At 43.3% G+C, this 26702-nt stretch overlaps 1 protein-coding gene across 1 annotated transcript in view; it reads left to right on the plus strand.

Annotated features, from left to right (window-relative positions):
• The first annotated feature begins 9682 nt into the window (after positions 1-9682).
• Positions 9683-26702, plus strand: part of LOC124488568 (cAMP-specific 3',5'-cyclic phosphodiesterase 4D-like) — a 64677-nt gene continuing 47657 nt past the window's right edge. The window contains exon 1 of the mRNA XM_047051261.1: positions 9683-9858. Coding sequence (XP_046907217.1) covers positions 9746-9858 — 113 coding nt within the window. The 5' untranslated portion in view covers positions 9683-9745. The remainder of the gene's footprint in view (positions 9859-26702) is intronic.

Raw genomic sequence — 26702 nt, forward strand, 5'->3', positions numbered from 1 at the left:
GCATCCTCATGCAGCCCATCCCCCATAGAGGTTCACCACCAGCAGCAGAGAAGGAAGCGGTGGATCCTCCGCAGCACCACCATTCCACATTACTCATGACATTAAATAAATTAAAGTATAACAGATTAGAGTTAAACTTGTATTTCTTAAGATAACTTTGATATTTATGTATAATAGAGCATAAAATAAAATAATGAAACGAATCACAGAATACGTACATTGCACAAGTATTTTGACAGAACCCTGTGTGTGTAATTTAATTATCTGCAGTATAAATCAAGGATTTACTCATGTTTAGTAGTTGTATTCCCAACAGATGTGGTTACATTCTGTTAAAGGCACTAGAGATATTCCACAAACACAAGCTTATCTGCAGTATGAATCAAGGATTTACTCATGTTTAATAGTTGTATTCCCAACAGATGTGGCTACATTCTGTTAAAGGCACTAGAGATATTCCACAAACACAAGTTTCTTGCCTCGCAAACCATTCAAATATCTTGTTAAAATCTAGTCATACCTGTCAACACTTCCGTTTTCCCTGGGAGGCTCTCGTATTTCACACCCATCTCCCGCCCCCCTCCCGTTGTCATTTCTCCCGTGAAACTCCCGTAATTTGTATGGACAAACATACAAATTAAATATTAAATTTAAAATTTAAACATAAATATTCACATCAATATATTATTTCAATGTTGTCCAGTTGCCAGATCTTGTATGAAATGCATCCTACTCACATACTACATCATACAATTTTCAACCCATTTGTGACCGCAACCAGAGCCCGTCTATATTAAACATTCTCTGCCGCAACCTACAACCAAGTCGCGCTGTTGATATCTCCGCAGGTAGGCGAGAGAATTTGAATAATATACGGATGAATTTTGATACAGAATCACTTGTAGAAATGGCAAAAGTCTCAGGTGGTGCTATGGCAAAAAAACGAAATATAGCTGCAAATTAACAGTAGGCTACACAATACTGTGTACTGTGCCATCGGGAGCACCGGGAGAATTCCCGATGGGCCGAAGCACTTCTGGGCTCGAGGGCCGCTTGCCTTGTATATTTTTTTACTACTATTAAAAATTTCGGCAGAAGATTGAGCGACACGGTTGGCCAGCAACACGGTTGGCCGGCCCCCCTTTCCCCCAGGACGGTTGGTTTACAATGACAGATCGAAAGCTAGCTAGTAGAGACAATATAAAAATGGAAAACCAGGCCAAGAAACGTAAACGTAATTACCTTCACTAGCCAATGTTTTACCAATTGAAAAGGCGGTTATGTTTGTTTGTTTTACACAGCGCATAGCGCTACATTTCCTCTTGTCTCGCTTGTCTCTCTGCCATCGAGCTGGTCTGTCGTCTCGGTTATCAAAGCGGATAATCCAGGACATTTTTCCTGAGACATTGTTGCACTGAAAAGTTATCTGCCAGTTTCTGCATCCCACAGGGATTCTGTGGATTCCCATTTGGACCTGAAAACTCCAGCAAGGATAAGAACCTCAAAGTAGACACATCAATGGGGTTGGTCCATCTCTTTCCACCTCTCTCCAAAAACATTCCCTCTTTCTAATTTAGTGCAATCCAGAATCATTTTCTAGATGGAATCTAGGATGAAAAGATCAAAAGAAGACTTGATGTCCTGCACATGAGTAACGGCCATGTGTTGGCCCTGGTTGCATCCTAATCACATTGGAGGTCATGCGGGGTGGCCCATTTCATGGGCAAGAAGGCCATTCAATTTCATCATATTTTGACATCCATATTTCTTCACTTGCTATCTAACGGGCTTGTTCTGGTCGTGGGGCTGGCTGCTGACGAGCTGGTCGTGGGGCTGGCTGCTGACGGGCTGGTCCTTGAGCTGAGTAATGATGGGTTGGTCCTGGGGCTCGTCTTCGTTTTGGAACTAGCTTATGCTCAATCTCATCCTCTTCTTCAAAGTCACTGTCAGACTCTGAATTTGCTAAAATACCTTTACATCATCATCAAAAGTTTCTCTCTCTTCCAGAATCAGAATCAGAAAGGGATTTATTCGCCATGAAAGTTTGCACAGACAAGGAATTTGCTTTGGCAGGAAGGTGCATACAATAATCATATAGGAATCTTAAATTTAGATATATGGTCTAACTATACAAAGGATACCTACACTAGCAATACTAAGTGTAATACAATGAAAATAAAATATGCAATAAAATAAAATATAAATTGCCATAAAATGTAAAAAAGGTTGCCAATTTACAGTATAAAATACAATATAAAATACAAATATTACACAAATTGGGAGTAGTGCAAATGCAATTGTTTTAAGACATGAAGTCATTAAAGTCAGTGTGAACTCTTGGACTTGTTGAGGAGGCCAACAGCGGAAGGGAAGAAACTGTTTGTGTGGCGTGAGGTTTTGGTCCTAATGGACCGCAGCCTTCTGCCGGAGGGGAGTGACTGAAACAGGGAGTGTCCAGGGTGGGAGGGGTCGGCCACAATCTTCTTCGCTCGCCTCAGGGTCCTCGAGGGAAGGCAGATTGCAGCCAATCACCTTCTCCGCAGAGCGGATGATACGCTGCAGCCTGCTCTTGTCCTTGGCAGTGGCAGCAGCGTACCAGATGGTGATGGAGGAGGTGAGGATTGACTCAATGATGGCTGTGTAGAAGTGCACCATCATCGACTTTGGCAGGTTGAATTTCTTCAGCTGCCGCAGGAAGTACATCCTCTGTTGTACTTTCTTGGTGAGGGAGCTGATGTTCAGTTCCCACTTGAGGTCCTGGGAGACGATAGTGCCCAGGAAGTGGAAGGACTCCACACTGTTGACTGGGGAGTCACACAGGTTGATGGAGGTGAGTGGGGCTGTGTTCTTCCTAAAGTCCACAACCATCTCCACTGTCTTGAGTGCATTGAGCTCTAGGTTGTTCTGGCTGCACCAGGTCACCAGGTTGTCCGCTTCCCACCTATAATCAGACTCGTCTCCACCAGAGATGAGCCCAATGAGGGTGGTGTCGTCCGCAAACTTCAGGAGTTTGACGGACGGATGACTGGAGGTGCAGCTGTTGGTGTACAGGGAGAAGAGCTGAGGAGAAAGGGAAATCCAGTGGGAAATCCAGTGCTGATGGACCGGGAATCAGAGACTTGTGTTCCCAGCTTAACACACTGCTTCCTGTCAGACAGGAAGTCGGTGATCCACCTGCAGGTGGAGTCAGGCACGTTCAGCTGGGAGAGCTTGTCCTGAAGCAGAGCGGGGATGATGGTATTAAAGGTAGAGCTGAAGCCCACAAACAGGATCCTGGCGTAGGATGCTGGGGAGTCCAGGTGCAGTAGGGTGAAGTGGAGGGCCATATTAACCCCATCGTCCACAGACCGGTTGGCTCTGTAGGCAAACTGCAGGGGGTCCAGGAAAGGGTCTGTGATGGATTTTAGGTGTGCCAGCACCAGGCGCTCAAACACACACACACACTCACACACACTAACAGCAGGCCCAGAATGGAGGACAGAGTGAAGGTACACAGGACCTACAATTTCCACACTCTTATTAGCCCTGGGTCCAGTGGACCCGAACATCCTGTATGTAATATAAATGTGTAGGGGGGGTGTACAGTGTGTGGTTATTGAAAATGTGTTCTGATATATGTTCTTCACAGAAAATGAGCCAAGACCAATGAGTCTCATTTTGAAAAAATTATTAATCATATAATTTTTATTTTGATACAAACTGAAAACGGGTCCCACAGACCCGCACACCACACAAGGGTTAATTCAACTATGAGGCTGCTGATCACCATTCCCTCTTGCAGGGGAAATGAGAAGGCAACTATTTCATTCTACTCTCCACTCTTAGTATTTTGAGTGGTAAATGAGCAGAACAAAATATGCTTTAAATCAGAGGCTGCTGGTCTTTCAAAGAGGGGAAGCTCATTTTCGGCCTACATCATAAAATGTTTCAATTTATTTGGCTAGTTCACTGGCTAGTTCACCCCTACGACACTAGCATAGCCTACTGTATGAATGAATGAACAAACAATCTAACGAAACAATATTAAACTCGAAGGAGGAAATGTGGGAATTAGGTTAAACTGAAACAAAGAATGTGGTGTATAATTGTTTGAAATCTATGATGAAAATTGGCTAGCAATTTCGCCAAGCAAATACCAAGAAATAGGTTGCAGCTATTTGTCTTTCGACCACACTTGCAAACACCGCAACGGGGCTGGGTTACCCTTTTTATAGTACAAAATCGTTGTCAATCAAAGGAGATGAAGTCTTTCGACAGACCCTCCAATCATCACGCGGAAGCCCAGCGTCCAGGCCAGCCTACTCCTCCATTCACCCCCAGAAGTACTGAGCGTCCAGGGTGGGACATAATTGCAGCATTTATCCAATGACCATATAGTTTCGAAGCACTGAAAAAAACTGTTCAAAGCAGCCCCATTGAAGTCCATGGAAGCTGAGCTTCAACAGGGATACGCACTGTGGCGCTACGGGAATGTATGAGAAGGAAATCAGTCAGTCAAGCTGCTAATATATGTAAATAATTCTGAACGGTCTTGTCTTGAAATTGTAACCTCTCTAGTTGACATTGTTGTGCTGGTTTACCATTGTAACCATGAGTTAAATGACTGTTACGTTTCATAAGAAGAGCTGGATTCACGCAACGTCAATGCTTACGCAGTAAATAGCTTCTTTTAGCTAAGATTCTGCAGTGTAACTTTGCCCCTGTTCTGCCAAGTGACGCAAAATCAGAGCCGTTTGAGGGGCCCCTTAACATTTTAATATAGTAGTAAGTCATAGTAAAATTATTTAGTTTACTTCTTGAAGTACTTACATTAATTCGAAGTGCACTTGAAAGTATTGCAAAGTATACTTTGAGGCACTTTAGGAAGTATACTTAATGAACTGAAAGTGCACTACACAGGTTACTGTAGAGTATTCCAAAGTATACTTTGAAGTACTTTAGGAAGTATACTTGATAAACTGAAAGTGCACTACACAGGCTACTTTACAGTATTCAAAAGTAAACCTTGAAATACACTATAAGTGTACTAGTGTACTAAATGACCTAAAAAGTTGGCCAATTCAGTTTACTTAGTACAAAAATAGTATATAAATAAGTACACTGCTAGTATACTTTAAGTAACATGAAAATAGTATACTTTTTATACTAAGTATACTTACAAAATAAACTTGAAGTATATTTCTTTTTTGTAAGGGATGTTAAGGCGTCATTATAGATTCGCATCATGTATCTTGATTCTTAATCGGACTTTTCCCCATTCTACAAGTTTTCTGAATACTGCAATGCCTTAGCTCACACACTCGCGACCAGATGTCGCAAAGTATGACGTATACAGCGAGTTGCAAGCGTGCACGAGTTTCGGAAGTAAGAACATGGCGAGCCACTGTTCCATGCAAGACCGGACGAGTCGGTCTGGAAAGATTACGAGGTCCGTTTTCTCGCTTGCCTCACTGCGCCACTTAGCACTTTTCATACAACCGAATGGGGACGCCATCTTGAAAGACCAGGTTTGCCGTATCTACTGTATAGAAGTCTATGCTTGGACCCCCCCAAAAGAGGTAAAAACAACTGTTCAGGGGGGGGGGGTCGATACATAATTGACCCCTCCGATTGTCATTGTATAGTTCGCACTCTGGATACAACAATGCCATCACACAACAGATGAGTGCAAGTAGCAAAAAAACAGTCACTTGGTGAGCAGGGCAACATATTGCAAAAGAGTAGTGATGTGTCGTTCGTGTACGATTCGTTCATTTTGAACGAATCCTTACAAGGACTCGGGAGTAAAGAGTCCTCTCAAAGAGTGATTCGTTCATTTCCCGACTCGGTCTTTCTATGAGTCTTTGGATCATTTTTGACGTGACCTGCATAGGCTCTGTACTGGTTGCTAGAGGAAACGACCGATTCGTTCATTTCCCGACTCGGTCTTTCTACGAGTCTTTGGATCATTTTTCACGTCACCTGCATGCTCTGTAGCTGGAGGAAACAAACGATTCGTTCATTTCCCGACTTGGTCTTTCTACGACTGCTGGTGCACATGCACTAACCTACATGAGAATATGATACGTGTTTGCAGTGGACGTATAGCCCCCCTCCCCCCCGTTAAAATGAACGAATGACTCGAAAAACGATTTGTTCATTTTACTGAACGAGATTCAAAAAAACGAATCAGCAAAATGAACCGAACTTCCCATCACTACAAAAGAGAACATACTGCACTTGACAAGCTAACTCTCACACAGGCCCAGGGACGTTGTTAGACATACAACTCTACTGGGGCACAGGCCCCTATTCATACAGGGCTCGACATTAAGGCTTGTCCAGGACAAGTGGATTTTTTGTAGGGCAAGTGGAAGAAAAATATACTTGCCGCACTGGACAAGTTAAAACTCAAACAAAATAAAATGCCATGTTACTTCACGTTATGTTACACTCATTAAGTCTATTTTACCGATTTTATTTAACCGAATTCTGCATTAGCAAAACACAAAAAGAGTGGCTTTGTCCCAAGATCTCTAAAGACCTTGCAGCTAATTTAATGTTCAACACTTGAACGGGGGCTTATTACTTGAAAGAGGAATTATTTTCTGTGTCGTCTCAGTTACACTATCAGGGCTTTGAAATAACAACATTTCATAATAATTTCAGCAAATCAAGCAGCGCTGCAAGACCCAGTTAAATGTTATACAGCTAGCAAACTAACATAAGCTAGCATCGCTAACAACATTGGCTAACTCTACTTCGGTACGCTATCCTCAGTATTTGCAAGCTAGCTAAACTTATACTGTATCTAAAATAAGACTAGCTTTCATGTGTGTTCGAGCGTCTATGTTGCATCAGTCAGTGTGCCTGCACCTCGTCCATTACTGTTTACAATGTTAGCAGGACTTTTTTCTGAAAAAAGTGTGTCAAGTCAAGTGTGAACGCTGCCCTAGGCGTGAGAGCATGTGAACTGGTTGAAATGTGTGTGTCTCAGGGCCAATGCGTGAGAGTGTGCAGCCTTGTAAAAGGTAGCCTATCATTTAGAACATTTATTTAGTTTTGTAATGTGTCCATAGCCTACCTCAATTCTGACTTGTGTAGCGACACCTGGACTTCTGTGTGCATGCTGCAGTGGCTATTTGGCAAGCTCAGGAGAGCACGCTGACATGCATCGGTTTGTGTTTTTGGTTAAACTGCTTTGATTATACAAGCGTTGATTGGGATACTGCCTTAATTTTTTTTCGGGATTATCAACCTAAATGAATGATTAAAACTCAAACTTTAGATTTTACTGGGGCACAGCATAATTATACTGGGCATGTGCCCCAGTAAAAAAGGTCTAACAATGCCCCAGCACAGGCCTACAGCAGCATCACACAATAATTATGCAATACACCTGTTATGCAAACAGCATATCAAATAAACTCAGCTAAATACATTATCTGGTCACACAATCTCAACAGTTTCGATGTATTAGCCTACTCAATTCACAGATAGCATAATAGCTCTTACTTTAGAAGTTCTTCTTTCTTGTCTTTTTTTGCAAAGTCGCAAATCAAGTTCAGCTCCCTCATCAGCTTGGACTTGATGGCCATCAAGGACAGTGCAGAAAACCTCTTCTGACCCACAGTTTCCCGAGTTTCAGTTGTGAAAATGTCCTCTCACTCACACACTAAAGTTAGCTGTTGCTGAGGATTCGTTTGTAGCTTTTTTTTTTAAGCTACTTTATAGCGTGATATTTATTATTGCAGACACATTTTTCTCTTAATTTTTCTCTTTCTCTTTGCAGCCCCACTGGGCTTCTGGTCTATTTTCTGCAAAGACTAATGTTACATGAACATTTTAACCACAGTTTCCACTCACCTATACAACATATCTGACCATGGATCAGTTCCAAATTAATTTTGGTGCTTTGATCTCAGAAAAACTGATTTTGATTCAGTATGATGTAAAGCATCAGCTCTATGCCCGCCCATCTTTATCATTAGCCAATCTACAGTGCATTGCGGCCTGTTCCCAATCATTACCTGTCTGACACATACAACAGACTTCGTGAGACTTTTATTTTATACTGATTGGATAATTATCAAGATTTTTTTTAAGAAAATACTTTTCCCGATCTCTGAGAGTGCCCAAGGGCCACTGGGCACGTGCCCAGAATGCCTATATGACTGGTTCTTCGGATACGGATCTTTGGATCGTTTTTCACGTGACCTGCATAGGCTCAGTACTGGTAGCTAGTAAAAACAGAAACGATTCGTTCATTTTAACTGGGTCTTCGGATACTGATCTTTGGATAATTTTTCACGTGACCTGCATAGGCTCAGAAGAGGAAACAGAAAGGATTTGATTACCTTGTTCACTTTCGTGAGAGGTTTAGAAAGATGTGAATGATATTCTTTCACAAGTAATAATTACAGGTTTTGTTATTTTCACTGTTTTTGTACTTTACTTATAGTTCAGTGCAGCGTAATTGTTTTCTGTGATAATTAAATGCTAGTGTGATAATAAATGACTATTTCAAATCATACAAACTGTCATGATACATTATTTTAATGCAGGAATTTATTTTAAAACAGTATCTTCTGGTTTACATGCAGTAACATGAGAATATGATACGTGTTTGCAGTGGACATATTTAGGACAGGGAATTGCCCCCCCCCCCCCCCCCCCCCCCCCCCCGTTGAAATGAATGAATGACTCGAAAAAAGATTTGTTCATTTTGCTGAACGAGATTCAAAGAACCGAATCAGTAAAATAATTCGAACTTCCCATCACCAACAGGTTTGTATTTCTAATAATTTCACATAAATCTACCTTTGCAGGAGTGTTTAATCTTCAAAATGAATACACTGAATATATTTCAAATGTTTTGGTTTGACAATGACCCTATCCAATCATCTGTTGTTATATAAATATTTATACTACCCTCCAAATCAGAGACCAATTCATACATTTTATGTTAGTTCTCTAGTTATATGTTGGCATAGTTATATATTGGCAGTAGAACACGAAAGGAACCCCTGTGCAGTTAGCTAAGACCATTCACAAGCCTTTGCCCCCCAGGGACCGCTTCAGCCTGTGTCTCCAACAAAGTTTTGGCTAGTGTGTCACAGGGGATTTCTAACCTAAGTTCAAAGCAGGTTACTCGTCTAAACACAGTTCAATTTTTCTCTTCCTCTGGCTGCTTCGTCCCGTCTCGTGGAACTCAAAACTCCAGTCAATAGCATTCCTTGAACTAAACCAGGACTGGAATCCTGCTCAAAGGTTTTTTAGTAAGGAGCCTAGTTGGCAATAAAATAACATATTACTCTACAATATATTTGCATGTGTATGTACAAAACTATTTTATTTATAGAAAGAAAATATTTTTACAATAAATTGTAGCCCTGAAGACTAGTGCTCAGACAAATCAGCTGCATGACCGAGAGGCTAATTAAGCTCACTAATGAGCTTAGAAAAGGAGTAACGAAACAGGAGTAAAGTTGATACTGCACCAGTGAAAACAGAGGGTAGGTGTGGAAAGGGGGGTGGTAGACAGGGAAGGAGGGGGCAGTAGGGAAAAACTAGGGGGGGGTTGTCAGACACTTTACATACTCAAAAGAAGAGAGAGAAAGAGCATGGAAGTGAAAGAGAGAGGTTGCTTAGCGTGTCTTGAGGAAGCAATCTGACCGTAGCAGAATTAGTTTCAGTAAGCATATGCTGCTGACACTTTTTATCAACAGCACAGTAGTAATCCTGTAGTAGTCCCCCTGGTCACAACATGGATTCTCTAGACGCACAACTGGCCTCCTGCTGGACTTTTGTACCACCTGGTATAGCCAGCCGGTCCCCAAGTCGAGGTACCAAGAGAAAACGCCTACTTAAATCGTACAGGTAGGACCTTGTTGCTAAGGTTACTGCTTTGTTTGAGTTTGGCTGTACACATATTTATTTGTAGTCAAAGATAATAGTTGTATAGATAATACTGAGTTATGGTATAGGTGTGCAAATAGGTGTGTAAATGTTTGAATGCATTCTTACAGAGTAGAATGTTGAGACTTGAATCTGTCTGTGATTTTTCGCAATCCAAAAAATGCTGACAGGTTACATTCTTTTAAATAATAGATCTTGACTGTTATTCACTCTATTGACTTCATACTTTACCATCAACACCAGATGTACTACAGTATGTTTCCTCAAAGTCTATTGAAGCCATTGCATCTAACAGTTAACCATAACTGTATCAAAGCTGGCCAGGTTCCTTGCTGTTGTCACCTTTAGCAAAGTTTAGCAATGACGTGGTGTCAGTGCTGTCATAAAATAATCTCAACTGTCCTGTCCTGCCCTTTAAATATACTGTAGAGCAAAGAACAGGTGCTGCCAACAGCTTTTCTCAGTCTCTGCACTACGTAAGCCTTAGTACAGCACAGCTTAACCAGGTAGAACTCTTAGGTAACACTACCTGTGCTTACCTCTAATTAATGCAGTACAACATTTACCAGCACGCTCTTGTCAAGGTTTAGCAGTTTCCAGGAGAGACTTACAATAAGAATGGCATGTATTCCTTTTAGGGGTGGGCAATACATAAAATAAATTTGACATCTCAATATTTTTTTCTCAATGTTTACGATATTCAATATATATATCGATATGGGAAGGAATTTGGACATCAGATGCATTCTTTGGGAAAGTATGCTTGAATTTTCAAAACAATTAATGTCTGTGCTCTTCATAATGTCGTTGTATGATTTGTGCTTTGCTGTACCCCCTTGCATTCTTGTGTGTGATTGTATACTCAATGATTGTATTTCAGTGCATTACCCATTTGGCAGTTGCATGTTTATTAGATGTCATTTTATGTATTTGTTTTTTGCTCTCTGAGAGGAGGTGCAGCAGATGGGCCTTCATTTAGGTTTCACCTCACCAAGGTCTAACTCATGCAGTGAGCCAGTCAAGGTTCAAATTAAGGTCAGATGTAGATTTAGTCAACATCCAATGTGGTTGAGTGTTCATGTATTTATCTCTTTGACCACAAGGGGACATGCCAAACTCTAAAGAGAAGAAGGAATATACGTTTATAGGGATTTTGACATTGACCATCTCAGTTGGATTTTTTTACTTAGAAAAAGGATCAAACATGCTATATACAATTGCTGTTGTTGTATGATTTTGTTCAAATCACCTGACCGTTCTACACAGCAGTTTGTCATTGACATCCACAGTATTGTTTACATCATGACAAAAAAACACATCCTGAAGCAATGGCATGTGTGCTACTCTATTTTATGTGCACTGAAACGGTAACGGACAGACTAAAAGCCACTGTATTTCACGGCCACAGAAGGACACGCAATCAGTCGCTTCAGCCCCTCCCCCGAATAATGCTGGCGATGGGTGGAAGGATGTTTCAAGCTTCATAACTACCCACAAGGCGGGTCTACCCACACAACTTGAAATCCACTGTACACACACAAACACACACTTTATGACATTGATTAACTTAAAATTGGCTTGACAGTTTAGATAATGTAAAGATGTTTAAAAAGATAGCCCTATGTTCTCATATCATGATATGTTATACCTCACATGATATGTTATACATAGTTCTATTTAGGACAGGGGACTATTGGGAAGCCAAAGGAAGGGAGTCTGTTTGGCCAACACTGTGTTAACCAGCTAATGGTAGTCGTCAGTGGCATGTGGAGTATTCAGCTTGGCGGAGTACAGTTGAGGCTCTTAATCCCAGTAAATGTAACACAGGAGCCCTGTAACCCCTGGCTATTCCTGCCCTCTGCCACTCTCTCTTTTTTCCTCTTCTCTTCCCTTCCCTCCCTTGTCCTCCCTCTTACCTGCTCTGTTTTTTTTTCTGTTACTCTTTCTTTCTCTCTCTTACTCTCCTCTCTACTACCCTTCACTATGTATCTCTCCTCACTCCCCCATGTATTCCTTGTACTGTACCTGACAGTCATCCCATGTTCTGCTCCCTCCCATTTCCCCTCTCTCTCACTTTATTTCTCTTGACATTGAACACTTCTAACACTCTTACCATTATTTTCTCACATTCTCCCCCTGCCTACAATGAATGGCTTTTCACCCTCCCTTCTCCTTCTTTCTTTTAGTCTTTCTTTTCATGTTCATTTGTTGTTATTTTTCGACGCTGTTATCCCAGAGGACATGCCTCCCGTGAGTGTCTGTGTGTGTGTGTTTCTGCGTGAGTGAGGGAGAGACAATTTGAGACACCAGACAGCCCCCTTTTCCCCACACACACGTACACATGCACACACACTTTGCTCAAACCCTAGGGCTACTGTCCCTCTCACTATGCAACATGGCACAAACACAGAGACAGACAGGGCCCTTGTGTTTATCTCCAGAAAGCCAGCCACACACCCATGAGATGCAGGAGAGGAGTGAAGAGAGGGAAAAAAAGAAGGGGTGGAGAGCAAAACAGGGAGGAGGATGGGGGGGAAACACGATAGTAGCTCTGTATGCTTGCTCAGCCTGAAGGAGAGATAGAGTTTGAGAGAGAGAAAAAGTGAGAGGGATTGAGAGAGAGAAAAAGATGAGAGCAGGAAAGCATGGGAGGAAAGCATGAGCATCAGCAAAGTGAAAAGGAGGCAGACCAGTAGTTTTAGATTGAGTTAGAGGTTCTGGGAACGGGAGGAGAGAAGAAAATTGTGAGAGAAAGCACTAGTAAGTAAGTAGTAGGAAAGGAAAAAAGAAAAGAAAAACATCTGCCCTTGGTTGACATTCGAGTGGACTCTTCTGATGTTAGTTCCCAGGCAATGCAAAGCCTCATCTGGAAGGACAGTCAGTCTGAACCTCTGAGGCAAGGGCTCAGCGTAAGAGTGGAGAAATCGAGGGGCCGTAAAAGTTTAGTTGAAGAGAGAAGGTTCTCCGCATCTTGCCACCATGAGTATCATCATGAAACCTCGCTCTCGTTCTACCAGCTCGTTAAGAAATTCCGATGGAATCTGGTAGCTTCTTCTTTCTTCATGTTTTTTACATCCCACTTTAACCCTGTCATTTCCTCTACTCTTCTCGTTATCTCCATTCTTATGTTTAATATTTAGTATTCAGTACATTTTACAGTCAAAAGTTTGCACCTACTTTTGTGCATGCATGCGTGTCAAGGGGGTGAATATGAGTCTGCGTGTGTGAACAAGAGTGTGATTAAATGTGCTCAAGATAACCAAAGTGTGAGTGCAATTTCCTGTGGGGGCCGTTTTATCAGCTGCGTCGCCTAGTCTCTTGACTCAGATTTTATACGTACAAGAAGAGCAAGGTTGTGTGTCAGAAGCATGTGTCAGTTAAGGATCCTTATAACTTCATGCCAGTTGTCCCCATAGGCACAGTACTAACATAGTCGGGGGTTACATTAGGATGCTCCACTCATATTATCTTGCCTACTATGCTTATCCTTATATGGGTCAGATTGTTTACAAGGGTAACGTGTGTGTTAAAATCCTTGTGTTGTCAGATTTGCTAATCACAACTAAGGATTATGGAATGTAAATTGTTTGTTTAAACAACAGTTTTGTGTTTGTTGAGGCCAGAGATGTTTGTGAAAGCCATTGAATACCTCCAAGACAACCATCATCAAACATTTATGTACAGTCAAAAAAAAAAAAAAGTATTTTCTAAGAGTATTTGTATGTATGTGATAGTGTCATTGGTTTCCTATTGGCTAAAGGTTTTGTGTGACATATGGTACGTAACCTAAACCGGATACTATTGTACACATAAGGACTGGGGCTGAAATGGAGTGGCTATTACTGTATACCACACATTTACATTTATTCATTTAGCAGACGCTTTTATCCAAAGCGACTTCCAAGAGAGAGCTTTACAAAGTGCATAGGTCACTGATAATAACAACAAGATAGCCCCAAAGCATTGCAGGTAGCCAAAAACAGAACTACACATTGTGAACAACCAAAAATAAGTGCTAAAGGGAAGAAACCATAAGAGCATGTAGTTAAGCAAATGACAATACACAACATGAATCTCTAAGTGCAAGTGTACCTGTACGAAAGCAATAAAAATAGGATTAAATATAATACAACAGTTTAAATCAGCTACCACTAACCAACAAGAGCAATAGTCTAAGCAGGAGTCATTGTGATTCTTGAGGAAACTAGCGTTGGGTTCAACAAACCATTCTTAAGTACCATTGTACTCCCGGAACAAGTGCGTCTTGAGCCTTCTCTTGAAGGTGGAGAGACAGTCTGTGTCTCTGATGAAGGTGGGGAGGTGATTCCACCACTGGGGGGCCAGGCAGGAGAAGAGCTTGTGTTGGGACCGGGCGGTCTTGAGCGGTGGGACCACCAGGCGGTTGTCTGAAGAGGACCGTAGGTGGCGGGTGGGCTGTAAGGCTGCAGGAGAGACTTTATGTAGTCGGGTGCAGTCCCGTTCACTGCTCGGAAGGTCAGTACCAGGGTCTTGAATCTGATGCGGGCCGTTATGGGTAGCCAGTGGCGGGAGATGAGGAGCGGGGTAACGTGGGAGCGTCTGGGTAGATTGTAGACCAGGCGGGCCGCTGCGTTCTGAATCCTCTGAAGAGGGCGGGTTGCGCATGCTGGGAGACCGGCGAGCAGCGAGTTGCAGTAGTCCAACTTGGAGAGGACCATTGCTTGGACAAGCAGCTGGGTGGAGTGCTCAGACAGGTATCTCCTGATCTTCCGGATGTTGTAGAGGGCGAATCTACACGACCAGGAGACCGCAGCAATGTGGGCCGTGAGGGAGAGCTCGTCATCCATGGTAACCCCAAGGTTCCTGGCAGAGGATGAGGGGGTCACCGTCGCAGATCCCAGGGTGATTGAGAGGTCGTGGGAGATGGAGGGTTTGGCCGGGATGATGAGAAGTTCCGTTTTGGCAAGGTTCAGCTGGAGGTGGTGCTCGGTCATCCAGGTGGAGATGTCGCCAGGCAGGCCTCAATCCTAGCTGAGATCCCCGGATCGGTCGGGGGGAACGTCAGGTACAGCTGCGTGTCGTCAGCGTAGCAGTGGTAGGAGAAGCCATGGGAGGTGATGATTGGTCCAAGTGAGGTGGTGTACAGAGAGAAGAGGAGGGGTCCAAGGACGGAGCCCTGTGGGACACCAGTGGAGAGCTGGCGAGGGTCTGACACTTTGCTTCCCCAGGAGACCTGGTATGATCTTCCCGACAGGTAGGATGAGATCCACTGGAGTGCAGTGCCAGTGATGCCCATCTCAGAAAGTCTGGAGAGCAGGATCTGGTGGTTAACCATATCAAACGCCGCAGAAAGGTCCAGCAGAATGATGACGGATGACCTCGAAGCCGATCTGGCAGACTGGAGGGCAGTGGTGACTGAAAGGAGGGCAGTCTCTGTGGAGTGGCCGGTCTTGAAGCCCGATTGGTTGGGGTCAAGCAGGTTGTTCTGAGTGTAGCAGAGAGTCAACAGACAAAGCTTGGTACCATCCACACCTTTCTCCTACCCCCGAAAAGGGGGAAGGGTCCTTCCCCCTTTGTCCTTATCTCCCAGAAGTAGATGCTTCAAAGCCCTGACCCAGCATGGGGTCAGGAACAGAGACCACATGGTCACACAGTATCAGACAATGGAGTATAAGGGAGAACTTTCTTTCGTGGATTTACAAACATATTTCTCAAGGACTACATGGCTCATGGAAACTAATTCAATGACAGTAGTCGATGTGTTATAATGTGTGTTTTCTCATTTACCTAGAACGTGTTTAATTGATGTTTGATTATAACTCCCCTTCAGATATAGTTAAATCAGTCAATCTTGATATCAGAATAATTGTATCATACTAACAAAACCAGTTATGAACGTTGTATTGCTCTATTCTGAAGTTTAATCATTTCATGGACATTTGAGATAATGGAATTTAAACTATCAGCCACTTCACACCTCTGGGCAGATCTCAAGGCGACGCCCAGGTGGAAGTAACTGACCAATGAGAGGTCACCTTCACACGGATGACCCCGTTCTTTGGAGTATAAAACCCCCAAACGTACGTTCACCCCCGCTTGTTCGTAGGATTAACTTGGGGTGAACGCGCCACTCTCTAACCTTTACCTCATAACCTGCATATTCACTCTGCGCCCGGAACTTTGACGAGAGATTCCGTTTCCTATTCGTTGGACATAACGAACCATTGACTCCGTTCTTCAAACCGACAAAAGTAACTGCGATTTGCAATATTTCTTACTTGTGACATATTGGCATGTTGTGATTGAATTGTCGATGTTTGATTGTATTTTACAAATGATTTAACTTGACCATCGTTAGGTCAGTTGCTATTGATTGGCCATTGTTACTATAGAAGCCTCTTCCTCTGTACCTCTTCCTCACTCTCTCTCTCCCCTCCCCCTCCACATGCGCTCTACGCAGCCATTGTGTAGTGCGCTCTCATTAGAATTTAGGCCTACTGTACTGCTGTAGCCCAACTAACCCATAACTTGTCTGGTATGTGTTCACTATAATTACATTCTCTTAAATAAATCATTGTGTATAATACTCGCTTATCTCTCACGTTATATGATCTGCTCTACTTTCATAGAATTCCCTACTTAAGATTAGACTGATTATTACGAGTGCTATTATTCAATATTATTAAATAAGGTTTCCTCTGTCCCTTTCACAAATCAGAGGTGGTGCCCCCAAGAACTACTATACTTTATTATAAACTAAGTGTTGCTAATCTTAACCGTGCAAACCACGCTACATGAGAAAGAAAGTTAGACAGTTGGTTAAATACAGCACGTTCAATTGTTTTAGAGAAGAAGGGTAACAGTGATACCAGTCTGTAGTTTCTGGAGGACGGCAGGGTTAAGGGAGGGTTTTTTGAGTAGAGGGGTAGCTCTGGCCTGTTTGAAGGCAGAGGGGAAGGTGCCAGAGGTAAGAGAGGAGTTTAGAGTTTGTGGGGGTTTGGAGCAGAGTTAATTTTGTTAAGAAAGTAGAGGGTTTTTGCACCAGTTATGTGAGAAGAGAAGGATTTAAGGAGGGAATGATACTTATCAAGGTCCAGACCGTCTTTGGACTTGCGCCATCTCCTCTCAGTTGCTCGAAGGGTGGACCGTTCTTCCGTAAGCACATCCGTAAGCCACGGGCAGGAGGGAGAATATCGCGCAGGCTTTGTTGACAGGGGACAGAGAGAGTCAAGTGATGCAGTTAAAGTAGTTAACAAGGTGTCGGTGGCAGTGTTGGTGGGGTGGGACGAGAATTTGTCAATGGGAGGGAGGGAGGATGTTAAAAGAGAGGAGAAATGGGAGGGGGATAGGGAGCGGAGGTTGCGTCGGAAAGTTACGAGGGGAGGGGAGGTAGGAGGGGTTGGAGGGAGAGAGACAGAGAATTTGATAAAATAGTGATCAGAAATGTGCAGTGGGGTTACAGATGTTAAGTCAGTGATACAGTTACGTGTCAGGACGAGGTCTAGCTGTTTGCCTGCCTTGTGGGTCGCAGGTGTGCTCAGCAGCGTCAGGTCGAAGGAGGTCAGGAGAGACAAGAAGTCGACAGCCTGCATTCCTTGGAGGTGGATGTTGAAGTCCCCGAGGACTATCAGGGGGGTTCCATCAACCGGGATGACGCTGAGGAACATGTCCAGCTCCTCCACAAAGTCAGCTAGCGGTCCTGGTGGGCGATAAAGAACAATTAAGCATGCTTTGATAGGATCAGTTAGCATCACATAATGGTGTTCAAACGATTTGGCAGTAACAGAGAGTGGTGTGGATGTGTATTTAATATGTGGGGAAAGAAGTAAACCTGTCCCACCACCCGCACCACCGCACGGTTGAGCGGGGTGAGTGAGTGAAGGAGTGGTTGACGGAGAGAGCAGCTGGAGTTGCAGTGTTCCCTGGGTGGATCCATGTCTCTGTCAGCGCAAGGGCATGAAGAGAAGCATGGGATGCAAATGCCGGGATGAAGTCTGCCTTGTTCACAGCAGACTGGCAGTTCCAGAGCCCTAAAGAAAGAGAGAGGGCAGGTGGAGAAGATCTGGATAGGTAGTGAAGGTTAGAAGTTGACCGAATATACTTTGTGTTATATCTACGTCTACGGGTAGTGTAATGGACAGGAATGCTAAGGAAACACATGCTAGCTATGAATACGTTCTAGGTAGAATATAATCTAATTATGAATATGAATAGGTTGATACTTGTCAGAAGAGGTGATCCGCCTCGTCGGCCTTCCTCGGTAGACTCCTTTGTCTTTGATCAACTGAGTCTTCGTGCGACGAGGCTGGCAGACGAGGCTGCCTCTGTAATGCTAACCGCCTTAAATATGCTAATGCACAGATACAACGCCCCAATTACTGCCAAACAAAAGAATACCCTGAGTACCCTGAAACCGAAAATGACTCACTGGCTAGCTACTCCTTGACCAGTTTGAACTGGTTATCTAACTGCTGACCCTTCCGCTCTGCCCAAAAGACGAACTTTTAGCTAAACTCAATAAAATACTACAGCCTTGATCACTCGCAGTCAATGTAGCGCTCTCGAAGTTCTCTACAGTATGACGCTATACGCTCTCAGCTGATTCCAGGCGGCTTCAGCTTTTAAACCAAATTCTACAACGCCCCCAATTACCGTCAAACAAAAGAATACCCTGAATACCCTGAAGACGAAAATGACTCACTGGCTAGCTCCTCCTTGACCAGTTTGAACTGGTTATCTAACTGCTGACCCTTCCGCTCTGCCCAAAAGACGAACTTTTAGCTAAACTCAATAAAATACTACAGCCTTGATCACTCGCAGTCAATGTAGCGCTCTCGAAGTTCTCTGCAGTGTGACGCTATACGCTCTTCCACAATGGGTAGTTATGGGCTTGGACCAGAGAATTGCAATATCACAAGTACATGAGATGAGTGTGTTGAATGCCTGTGTGTGTTTGTTGTTTTGTTTGGTGTGTGCGTGTATAACTCTCAAGCCCAGGCTAGCGAGCAGCTGCTACCCCTTCTTTTGTCACCTCACAGCAGGGGCGGCACCAGAGAATTTGTTATGCAAGTGCTGAGGGGGTGCCAGATCATTGATAGGGGGAGCTGAGCAATTATATATATATATTACAATTTATACCACCATTTTCAGCCCGGGAGTGTAATGGCCAAAACCAGCCCATCCCCACCAAGGATGCTTGACATACGAGCCATATGTTGAACATTCGGGGCTTAACCCGAACTTAGGACCTGACCTAGGCAAGGTTTATATGTGAGTTTTTCAGTTCCTCCTGGCATATTTTTTCCATCCATTTTATTATTTTTGCTAACTCCTTCCACAACATTAAATGATGGTTTAGGGTTGTCTACATGAAAACAACATACACGCACTTGTGTTTGAGAAAGAGAGCATGCGCAAACTGAACACTGCACTTTTTAATGCACGGTCTGATCATGCGCTTGTTTAGATTAGAACCTAGTGTAGCCTATTAGCTTACTTATCAGACAGTCACTTAAGAAACTTTCATACAATAAGTTAAAAAACTTAACACATCGTTTTATTCGATGTGTGAAAAAACATAGAGAAAGCAGGCGTCCCACCGGGAATTCTCCCGATTCTCTCGATGGCCACTCCTGGCCTGAGTACTATTACTAAATGAGCAATATTTTAAGGGGTGCCATTGTGATGCTTTGGTATTTCTTGGGGGTGTTGAAGCACCCGCTAGCCCCTCCCTAGCGCCGCCACTGCCTCACAGCTCCATAGTACCGTGTCTGCATTGGCCTGGAGATAAGGAGAAATGCCCATTGCAAGTTGATATCTAGGTTCTAAATACAGTACAGGACAGTTTAATCCTGTAAGCCTGCCAAAGAGACACTGCAGACATAAGCACACTGTGGATAGATATTTGGCAAAGAAGAGTTTGTACAGAAGTCCTTTGAATTAGGGATTTTATTGTGGTATAGCATATGACATGTGTAAACAATCCATAATGTGACTACATTCAATCACAAAAATTGTGTACTAACAAAGCACATTTTCTTCAAGAACCTCTCCAGGCATTGTTTGTGTGCAAGCTTGCAAGTGGATGTTGGTGATCTATCTAGGGATGACCTCTGCGAAATAGGCCAAGGGTGGCCCTCCAGCCTCTCTCTGTCCTTTTACCGCTTCCCTCGTTTTTTTCAGTACCTGATTCTCTCCTGCTCCCATTTTCAGTACTCGTCTCTCTATTATTCTCAGTTTTTCCCCCTTTGCCCTCATTCTTCCCTTGCCTCTCCTCTATCCATATATATACCTATGTTGTTGTTTGACTCACTTTTTTGCCCCACCTCCCTCCCTCCGACAAACAACCCTTTCAGATGATGTGCTGAGCTTGGGAGATGTGGGGTGAAAGGTCAAGTACTGCTGAGCTAGAACAACAGGTCCACCTTCTTACAGACCCAAGCGTGCATATTACATTCACAATGCATAATACCATGGCCAAACCCTATTAATCACAATTAATCGCAAAATTATAATTTTAATCCGTTAAATGTTACCCCAATATTTTTTGTTGTTGTTGAAATAACGTTAAAAGGGTGTATTTAAAAACTTCAAATAGGCCTAACTGGATGATGAACAAATTCAGATGGAACAGGGTTAATCCTGTTAACCGGTGCCTTTTGGACCTGGTAACTTCTGAAAACAAAAGTATTAATTGTTCATGTTTTTAACATTTAATCAGGAAAGAGATATGTTTAACTCTTTGGAAAACATATTGGCCAAGCTCATGCACTTAAATCCTAATAATTATGGGCATTTGGTTTAGACATGGACCATTAAATTAGTCCACCCTGTTAAGACATATGAATAACAATCACAAAGGTTTAAAAATTTAAAGGCATAACAATATTTACATGTTCTTGTCCATTACATGTCCCTTATAAAAATAATTACCAAATCATTTTGTATGAGTTCATTGTGTTTTTTTAAGGGCGAATCAGCAGTATATTGTCTCTAATTCAAAACAAAAAGGCAAACAACAACAAAATTCAGCAAGAAATTACATACGTTCAATTAAGCCCTTCCAACTCTGCAAATAAACACAAACAGATACAAAACATTTTAAACTACTGTCCATTTATTATCTTAAATTGTTCAGCTAACAGGGTGGAATGGAGCATAACAGGGTGGAATGTAACATAACGGGTGACATTTCCACCAAAAATAAACATAAAATCAACAATTTATTGGCCCAAATCACTAAACATGGATGCCCTCCTTTAACCTCATGAACCTCATAACCTCAATAAAACATTGTAAAACAGTGCTTCTGTCTTAATCCCACACCCACCCAACCGCCACTGCTTTTCCCCCAGTTTTTCATATCTGTTTTTCAATGTACCTCCACATTGACATTTTAAGTTGCACAGACCTTTTATTAAGTGCCTGTGGCTCTTCAATCAAGCACAGTTGTTCAGTACTGACTGCAGAGGTTAGCTCAAAAAGCTCTAGGTGACCGTGAAACCTGCCAATGCAAAACAAACGAAAACGTTCAATTCATTAGTAACAGCCTTTTTAACTGTGGGATTATTTGTGTGTGCCACTTCGCATTCACCGTAGGCACAGGCTTTAGCACCCGGGTTGCACAAAGCGGCATCTGCGATCTCCTCGAGATTCTTGGGAGAAATAATCCCACGGCTTCAAAGGCTTTTTACTAATGAATTGAATGTTCTCGTGTGTTTTGTATTGGCAGGTTTCACGGTCACTCTCTTTGGGTGCCACAACCCAAAATGGCCTTTGGCTACAAAAAGAAGAGTATGACACCTGCTGTGTGCTCTCAGACTGGAACCTTCTATGCGTGTTCTTCACAGCATCACATAGCAACCTCTTTAGCATATTTACCTTCTTGCGTGTGACTCCCCGTAGTCATGCGGCTCACATTATCCCTCAAGTAGAATACTGCTATGCTTTGCTTGCACTCTTGTGCTACTCTATTTCTTTTCTTCCACTGGAACGAGCACAGGTCCCAGTTCATTAATGCTCTTCTCTTCAAAAAGCTTAGAGCTTTTTGAGCTAACCTCTGCAGTCTGTATTTTTTAACAATGTTACCACAGGTGGCTTTTGCCAGCATTTGCTTTTCTCTGTCTCTTCTGGTATCTTAGCCTTAATTCTTCCACTACAGATGCATGTAGCAGTAGTTTTCTGTCCTTTTTGTCCTTTTTTTGTTTCTTTTGTGTTATGCCGTTGCAATCTCTTGTACTTCTTTTTCTTTTTTTCTTTTTCCAAGGCAGCTTGCAGATTTTTTACTTCTTTCAAGAGCATTCTTTTGTTTCAATTTCTCTTACGTTGACCTTCTCGTCTTTGCCTGAAATATATTAAAACAGTACACACACACACATTTAATCGGTGAATATATTTGCTCAATCCACCAAATAGATAAGTATGTTACCAAGAAACCAACCACTTATTTCACATACTCAATATAACTCAAATGAGAATTGTTCCTACTCTTATCAGTTCTAACCTTGAAAGCCCTGCCACTGGTTCTAATTCAGGCGATGCAGTTGGAGTTGCAGGGGGAGAAGGTATAGCTGCTTTGGGTTCCTTTCTGTCTTTCTCTTCGTCTTTTGCATCCTTCTTCCTTTCTATCCATTTTTGTCTTTGTTGACGCTTCTCTTTTTCATTGGGTCTGCTATTCCCTTCTTTTTCCCTACTTGTCTGTCTGTCTGCCATTTATATTTCTTTTTTTGGAGGTATACTGCTCGCCTGTTTGGGTCAGCATCTCTCCTCTCTCTGTAACGCCGCTGCATTTTTGCAGCGCTTAGAGCTAGAGCCATTTCCTAAATAAGGTTTACCATTTTACTACTTTAAATTTATACAATTTGTTAATTGACAAGAACAACAATTGATAGTTAACAGTTGCAAATACATGAAAAGTATTGTATGCAACTTATTATATTACTACATTTTCTAACAATATGTCCACCCTGTTAGTTGTACACACCTAACAGGGTGGAACCTAACGGGGGAATTTTGCTAACTATGTTAGCCCTAGCTCTGTGAGTGATCATGATCTAGTTACCATGTAGGGTTGCCAACCGTCCCGAATTGTCTGGGACATCCCGAATTATGGGTGATTTTGATTTGTCCCGTCAGGGACAGCTCCAGTTCCGTATTCCAATCACAGCCGCACCGGACAATAATAGGCTGTCAATGCGCCAAAACTCACACAAACGTTGCTATGAGACACGGTTGTTGTTTGTTGGTGACAGTGTGTGTGAACTGGCCGCTGGTGAGTAGAGTGTTATTGTGTGTCAAAAGGAGAAACTTGTAATAATTGTCTTGACTATTACTATGAACAATACATTCAAGCAAATTAGTGGTTTGCCAAAATTACACTGAAATGAGAAGGCTTATGGTATGGCTAATGACAGCTTACAATTTCAGTTAGGCTTATTGGTGGTCAGCTGTTGGTGCGCGCGCATGTGCATACGGGGGGGGTATTCCAGGTAGCGGGTTTAACAAACTCTGAGATTAACCCTGAACTCTGAGTTTAGTTACTCTAACATGGGAAACTCTGGAAATTCGGTTCCAGAAAAGCTGATATGAATTTGTTAACTCAACTCCGAGTATGTCAACTCAGAGTTAAGCGCGGGCATGAGAACTATTAAAAGCCAACATCAATGGAGCTCCGATTCTAGGATCCACCATGTTCAAACGTTGCATACTCCACCTAACTTCAGATACAAGTTTTATTTTGTGTTTATGGTCGAGCACATATTCCAGGAAAAAAGCAACACGGCTGTAGCAGTGTATACAAGTGGCGTGGGAGACAATTGCTGCCGAGTCAATGCATACATTTGAATTACATACGTTTGTTAATATTACAGGAGAAAAAGTGTTCAATGTTTTATTAAATGTAAAAACATACAACGAACCGGTAACGCATATTTTGCTTAGGCTATAGCCTACGCTTGTGATTGTAGCCTCGACATCACTTTAGTTTTAATCATATTCGACATGATACCAAGTAAATATCAATTGGTGCCTATTTCAATTTGTAGTAGCAGTTTCCCCCAATTGAATGTTTTTCATCAAAAGATGATGATGATGATGATTAAGATGACTGTTATATACTGAGTTAGTGTTGCACCCCGGAACTTTTGGAACGACACCTGCGTACACCGCCGGGGGGGGGGTATTGTTTTTGTCGCGACCTGCAGGTCTCATGTACGTTTCGGTCACCATGCTGTGAGCATTGATTTTCAGTAAAGACCCAAAACTAAGTACAAGTGTGCGTGCATTATTGCCCTCGGGTTACCACACTTTTGGCGACGAGGATTAAAACATAGATGATGGAGTAACGTTAGTGTCGAAGACGAAGTTCCGTGTGACTTTTAGCTTGCAGCATGGCTACTGCCACGGTCAGCACGCTCGGTGAATTCGTCGAGCTGGATGGTGACTGGATTTAATATGTCGAGAGACTGGAGCAATTTTTCCTGGCGAATAACATTAAGGAGGTCGAAAGGAAAAGATCGATTCTCCTCAGTGCGTGCGGTGCCAAGACGTACAAGTTGATACGCAATTTGGCAACGCCACGGAAGCCAGGCGAATTGTCATTCGAAGACTTGGTGAAGCTGGTGCAAGAGCATCACAACCCCAGGCCGTCAGTGATTGTTCAGCGCTTGAAGTTCCACACACATTCACGCAAAGCTGGAGTTTCAGTTGCTGCATTCGTGGCGGACCTGAGACAACTGTCGGAATATTGTGAGTTTGGACCGGTGCTTGACGACATGCTACGAGACAGGTTAGTCTGTGGTATCAACAGTGACAGCATTCAGCGCCGATTGCTAGGGTGAAGTCACGCTAACTTTCAAGAAAGCTTTGGAGATTGCTCATGCAATGGAAACGGCACCTATCAACTCTAACGACATTCAAGCAGCTAACGCCAGTGTGCCACAGGGCGCCTTTAACCGTCTGTTTAATGCAGGGAGAGGCAAGCCGATGAAGTCAGTTGAGTGTTACCGCGGTGGGGGAGCGCATCTTGCTAATGACTGTGGGTTTAAAGATGCCGCCTGCCATAACTGCCAGAATAAAGTGCACATAGCCAAGAAGTGCAGAGTTTCTAAAAAGACATGGAAAAAGGAGTAGGAAGAGTCAAAACCCCAAATGAAAACGCATCATGTGCAAAGTGAAGAGCCGGAGGAGCAGTGTTCATTTAACATGTTTAATATGGACCTGAGTGAACCCCGGGCAGACCTGATCTGTGCAACGCTACAATTAAACGGAAAACAGCTGACGATGGAGGTGGACACGGGTGCCTCAGTTTCGGTGATAAGTCAAGCCACCTACTCCAGGTTGTGGTGCTCTGGAAAAGTGCCTGCTTTAAGGAAGACTAACATCAGACTGAGACAATACACCGGTGAGTGCATTCCTCTACTGGGAGCTATAGAAGTAGACGTGATGTAGGAAGGCCAGTCAGCTAAAGTGAAGCTGGTAGTGGTAGACGGGGAGGGACCTAGTCTGATGGTAAGGGACCTCCTAAAGAAAATCTGCCTCAATTGGGGGGAAATCATGCACATGAGAGTGGTTGGAGACATCCTATCAAAGTTTGCAGACGTTTTTAAGGATGAGCTTGGCCCCCTCCGCGGCACAACAGTGAAGTTAACCGTGGACCCCAACGCAAAACCACGTTTTTGCAAACCACACACGGTGCCATTCGCCATGAAGGCTAAGGTGGAAGCAGAGTTGGACAGGCTGCATCGGTCAGGTGTTATTGAACCTGTGGAGTTCTCTGACTGGGCAGCCCCGATTGTGCCTGTGCTGAAAGAGGATGGTGCGGTGCGGATATGTGGTGATTACAAAATGACAATTAACCAAGCCTCACAACTTGACACGTATCCCCTGCCACGAGTTGAGGATTTGTTCGCCACACTGGCAGGAGGACAAACGTTTACAAAACTGGACATGAGTCACGCGTACCAACAGCTGTTGCTGGATGAGGACTCTAAACAATATGTGACCATCAACACCCACAAGGGACTGTTTAAGTACAACCGCCTGGTTTTTCGGCGTCGCGTCCAGCCCAGCCATTTTTCAACGCACCATGGACAACCTCCTGCAGAACATTCCCCATGTCGCTGTCTACCTAGACGACATTTTGGTGACAGGTAAAACGGAAGAGGAGCATCTGCAGAACCTCGACCAGGTGCTAAAGAGAATGAAGGAGGCCGGGCTGCGTTTAAAACGCAGTAAATGTGTTTTTCAGGTTTCAAGTGTCACATACCTGGGTCACAGAATTTCCGCTCAGGGTCTTTCCCCCATGACAGAGAAGGTGAGGGCGATAAAGGAAGCTCCTTCTCCAAAGAATGTGGCTGAGCTCAGGTCGTTTTTGGGCTTAGTGAATTATTACGGTAAGTTCTTGCCTGAGCTCTCCACTGTGCTCGCCCCCCTCTATCAGCTGCTGCACAAAGACTGTTCCTGGAATTGGCAACAAGCTCAAGAGACAGCTTTCCAGCAGGTAAAAGAACTGTTGCACTCAGCAACACTACTCGTGCACTTTGACCCGGACAAAGACGTCTTATCCTGTGATGCATCGCCCTACGGCGTGGGGGCGGTCCTATCGCACTGTATGGAGGACGGAGATGAAAAACCTATTGGGTACGTGTCTCGCACTCTCACATCAGCAGAAAAGGGTTACTCTCAGCTAGAGAAAGAGGGGCTAGCGGTAGTTTTTGCTGTGAAACGGTTCCACCAGTACCTGTATGGTCGCCCATTTACCATTTGTACTGACCATAAGCCCTTGCTGGGCCTGTTCAGTGAGACTAAGGGTATTTCACCCATGGCGT

This window comes from Hypomesus transpacificus, unplaced genomic scaffold (assembly GCF_021917145.1).
Source record: "Hypomesus transpacificus isolate Combined female unplaced genomic scaffold, fHypTra1 scaffold_144, whole genome shotgun sequence".
NCBI lineage: Eukaryota > Metazoa > Chordata > Actinopteri > Osmeriformes > Osmeridae > Hypomesus > Hypomesus transpacificus.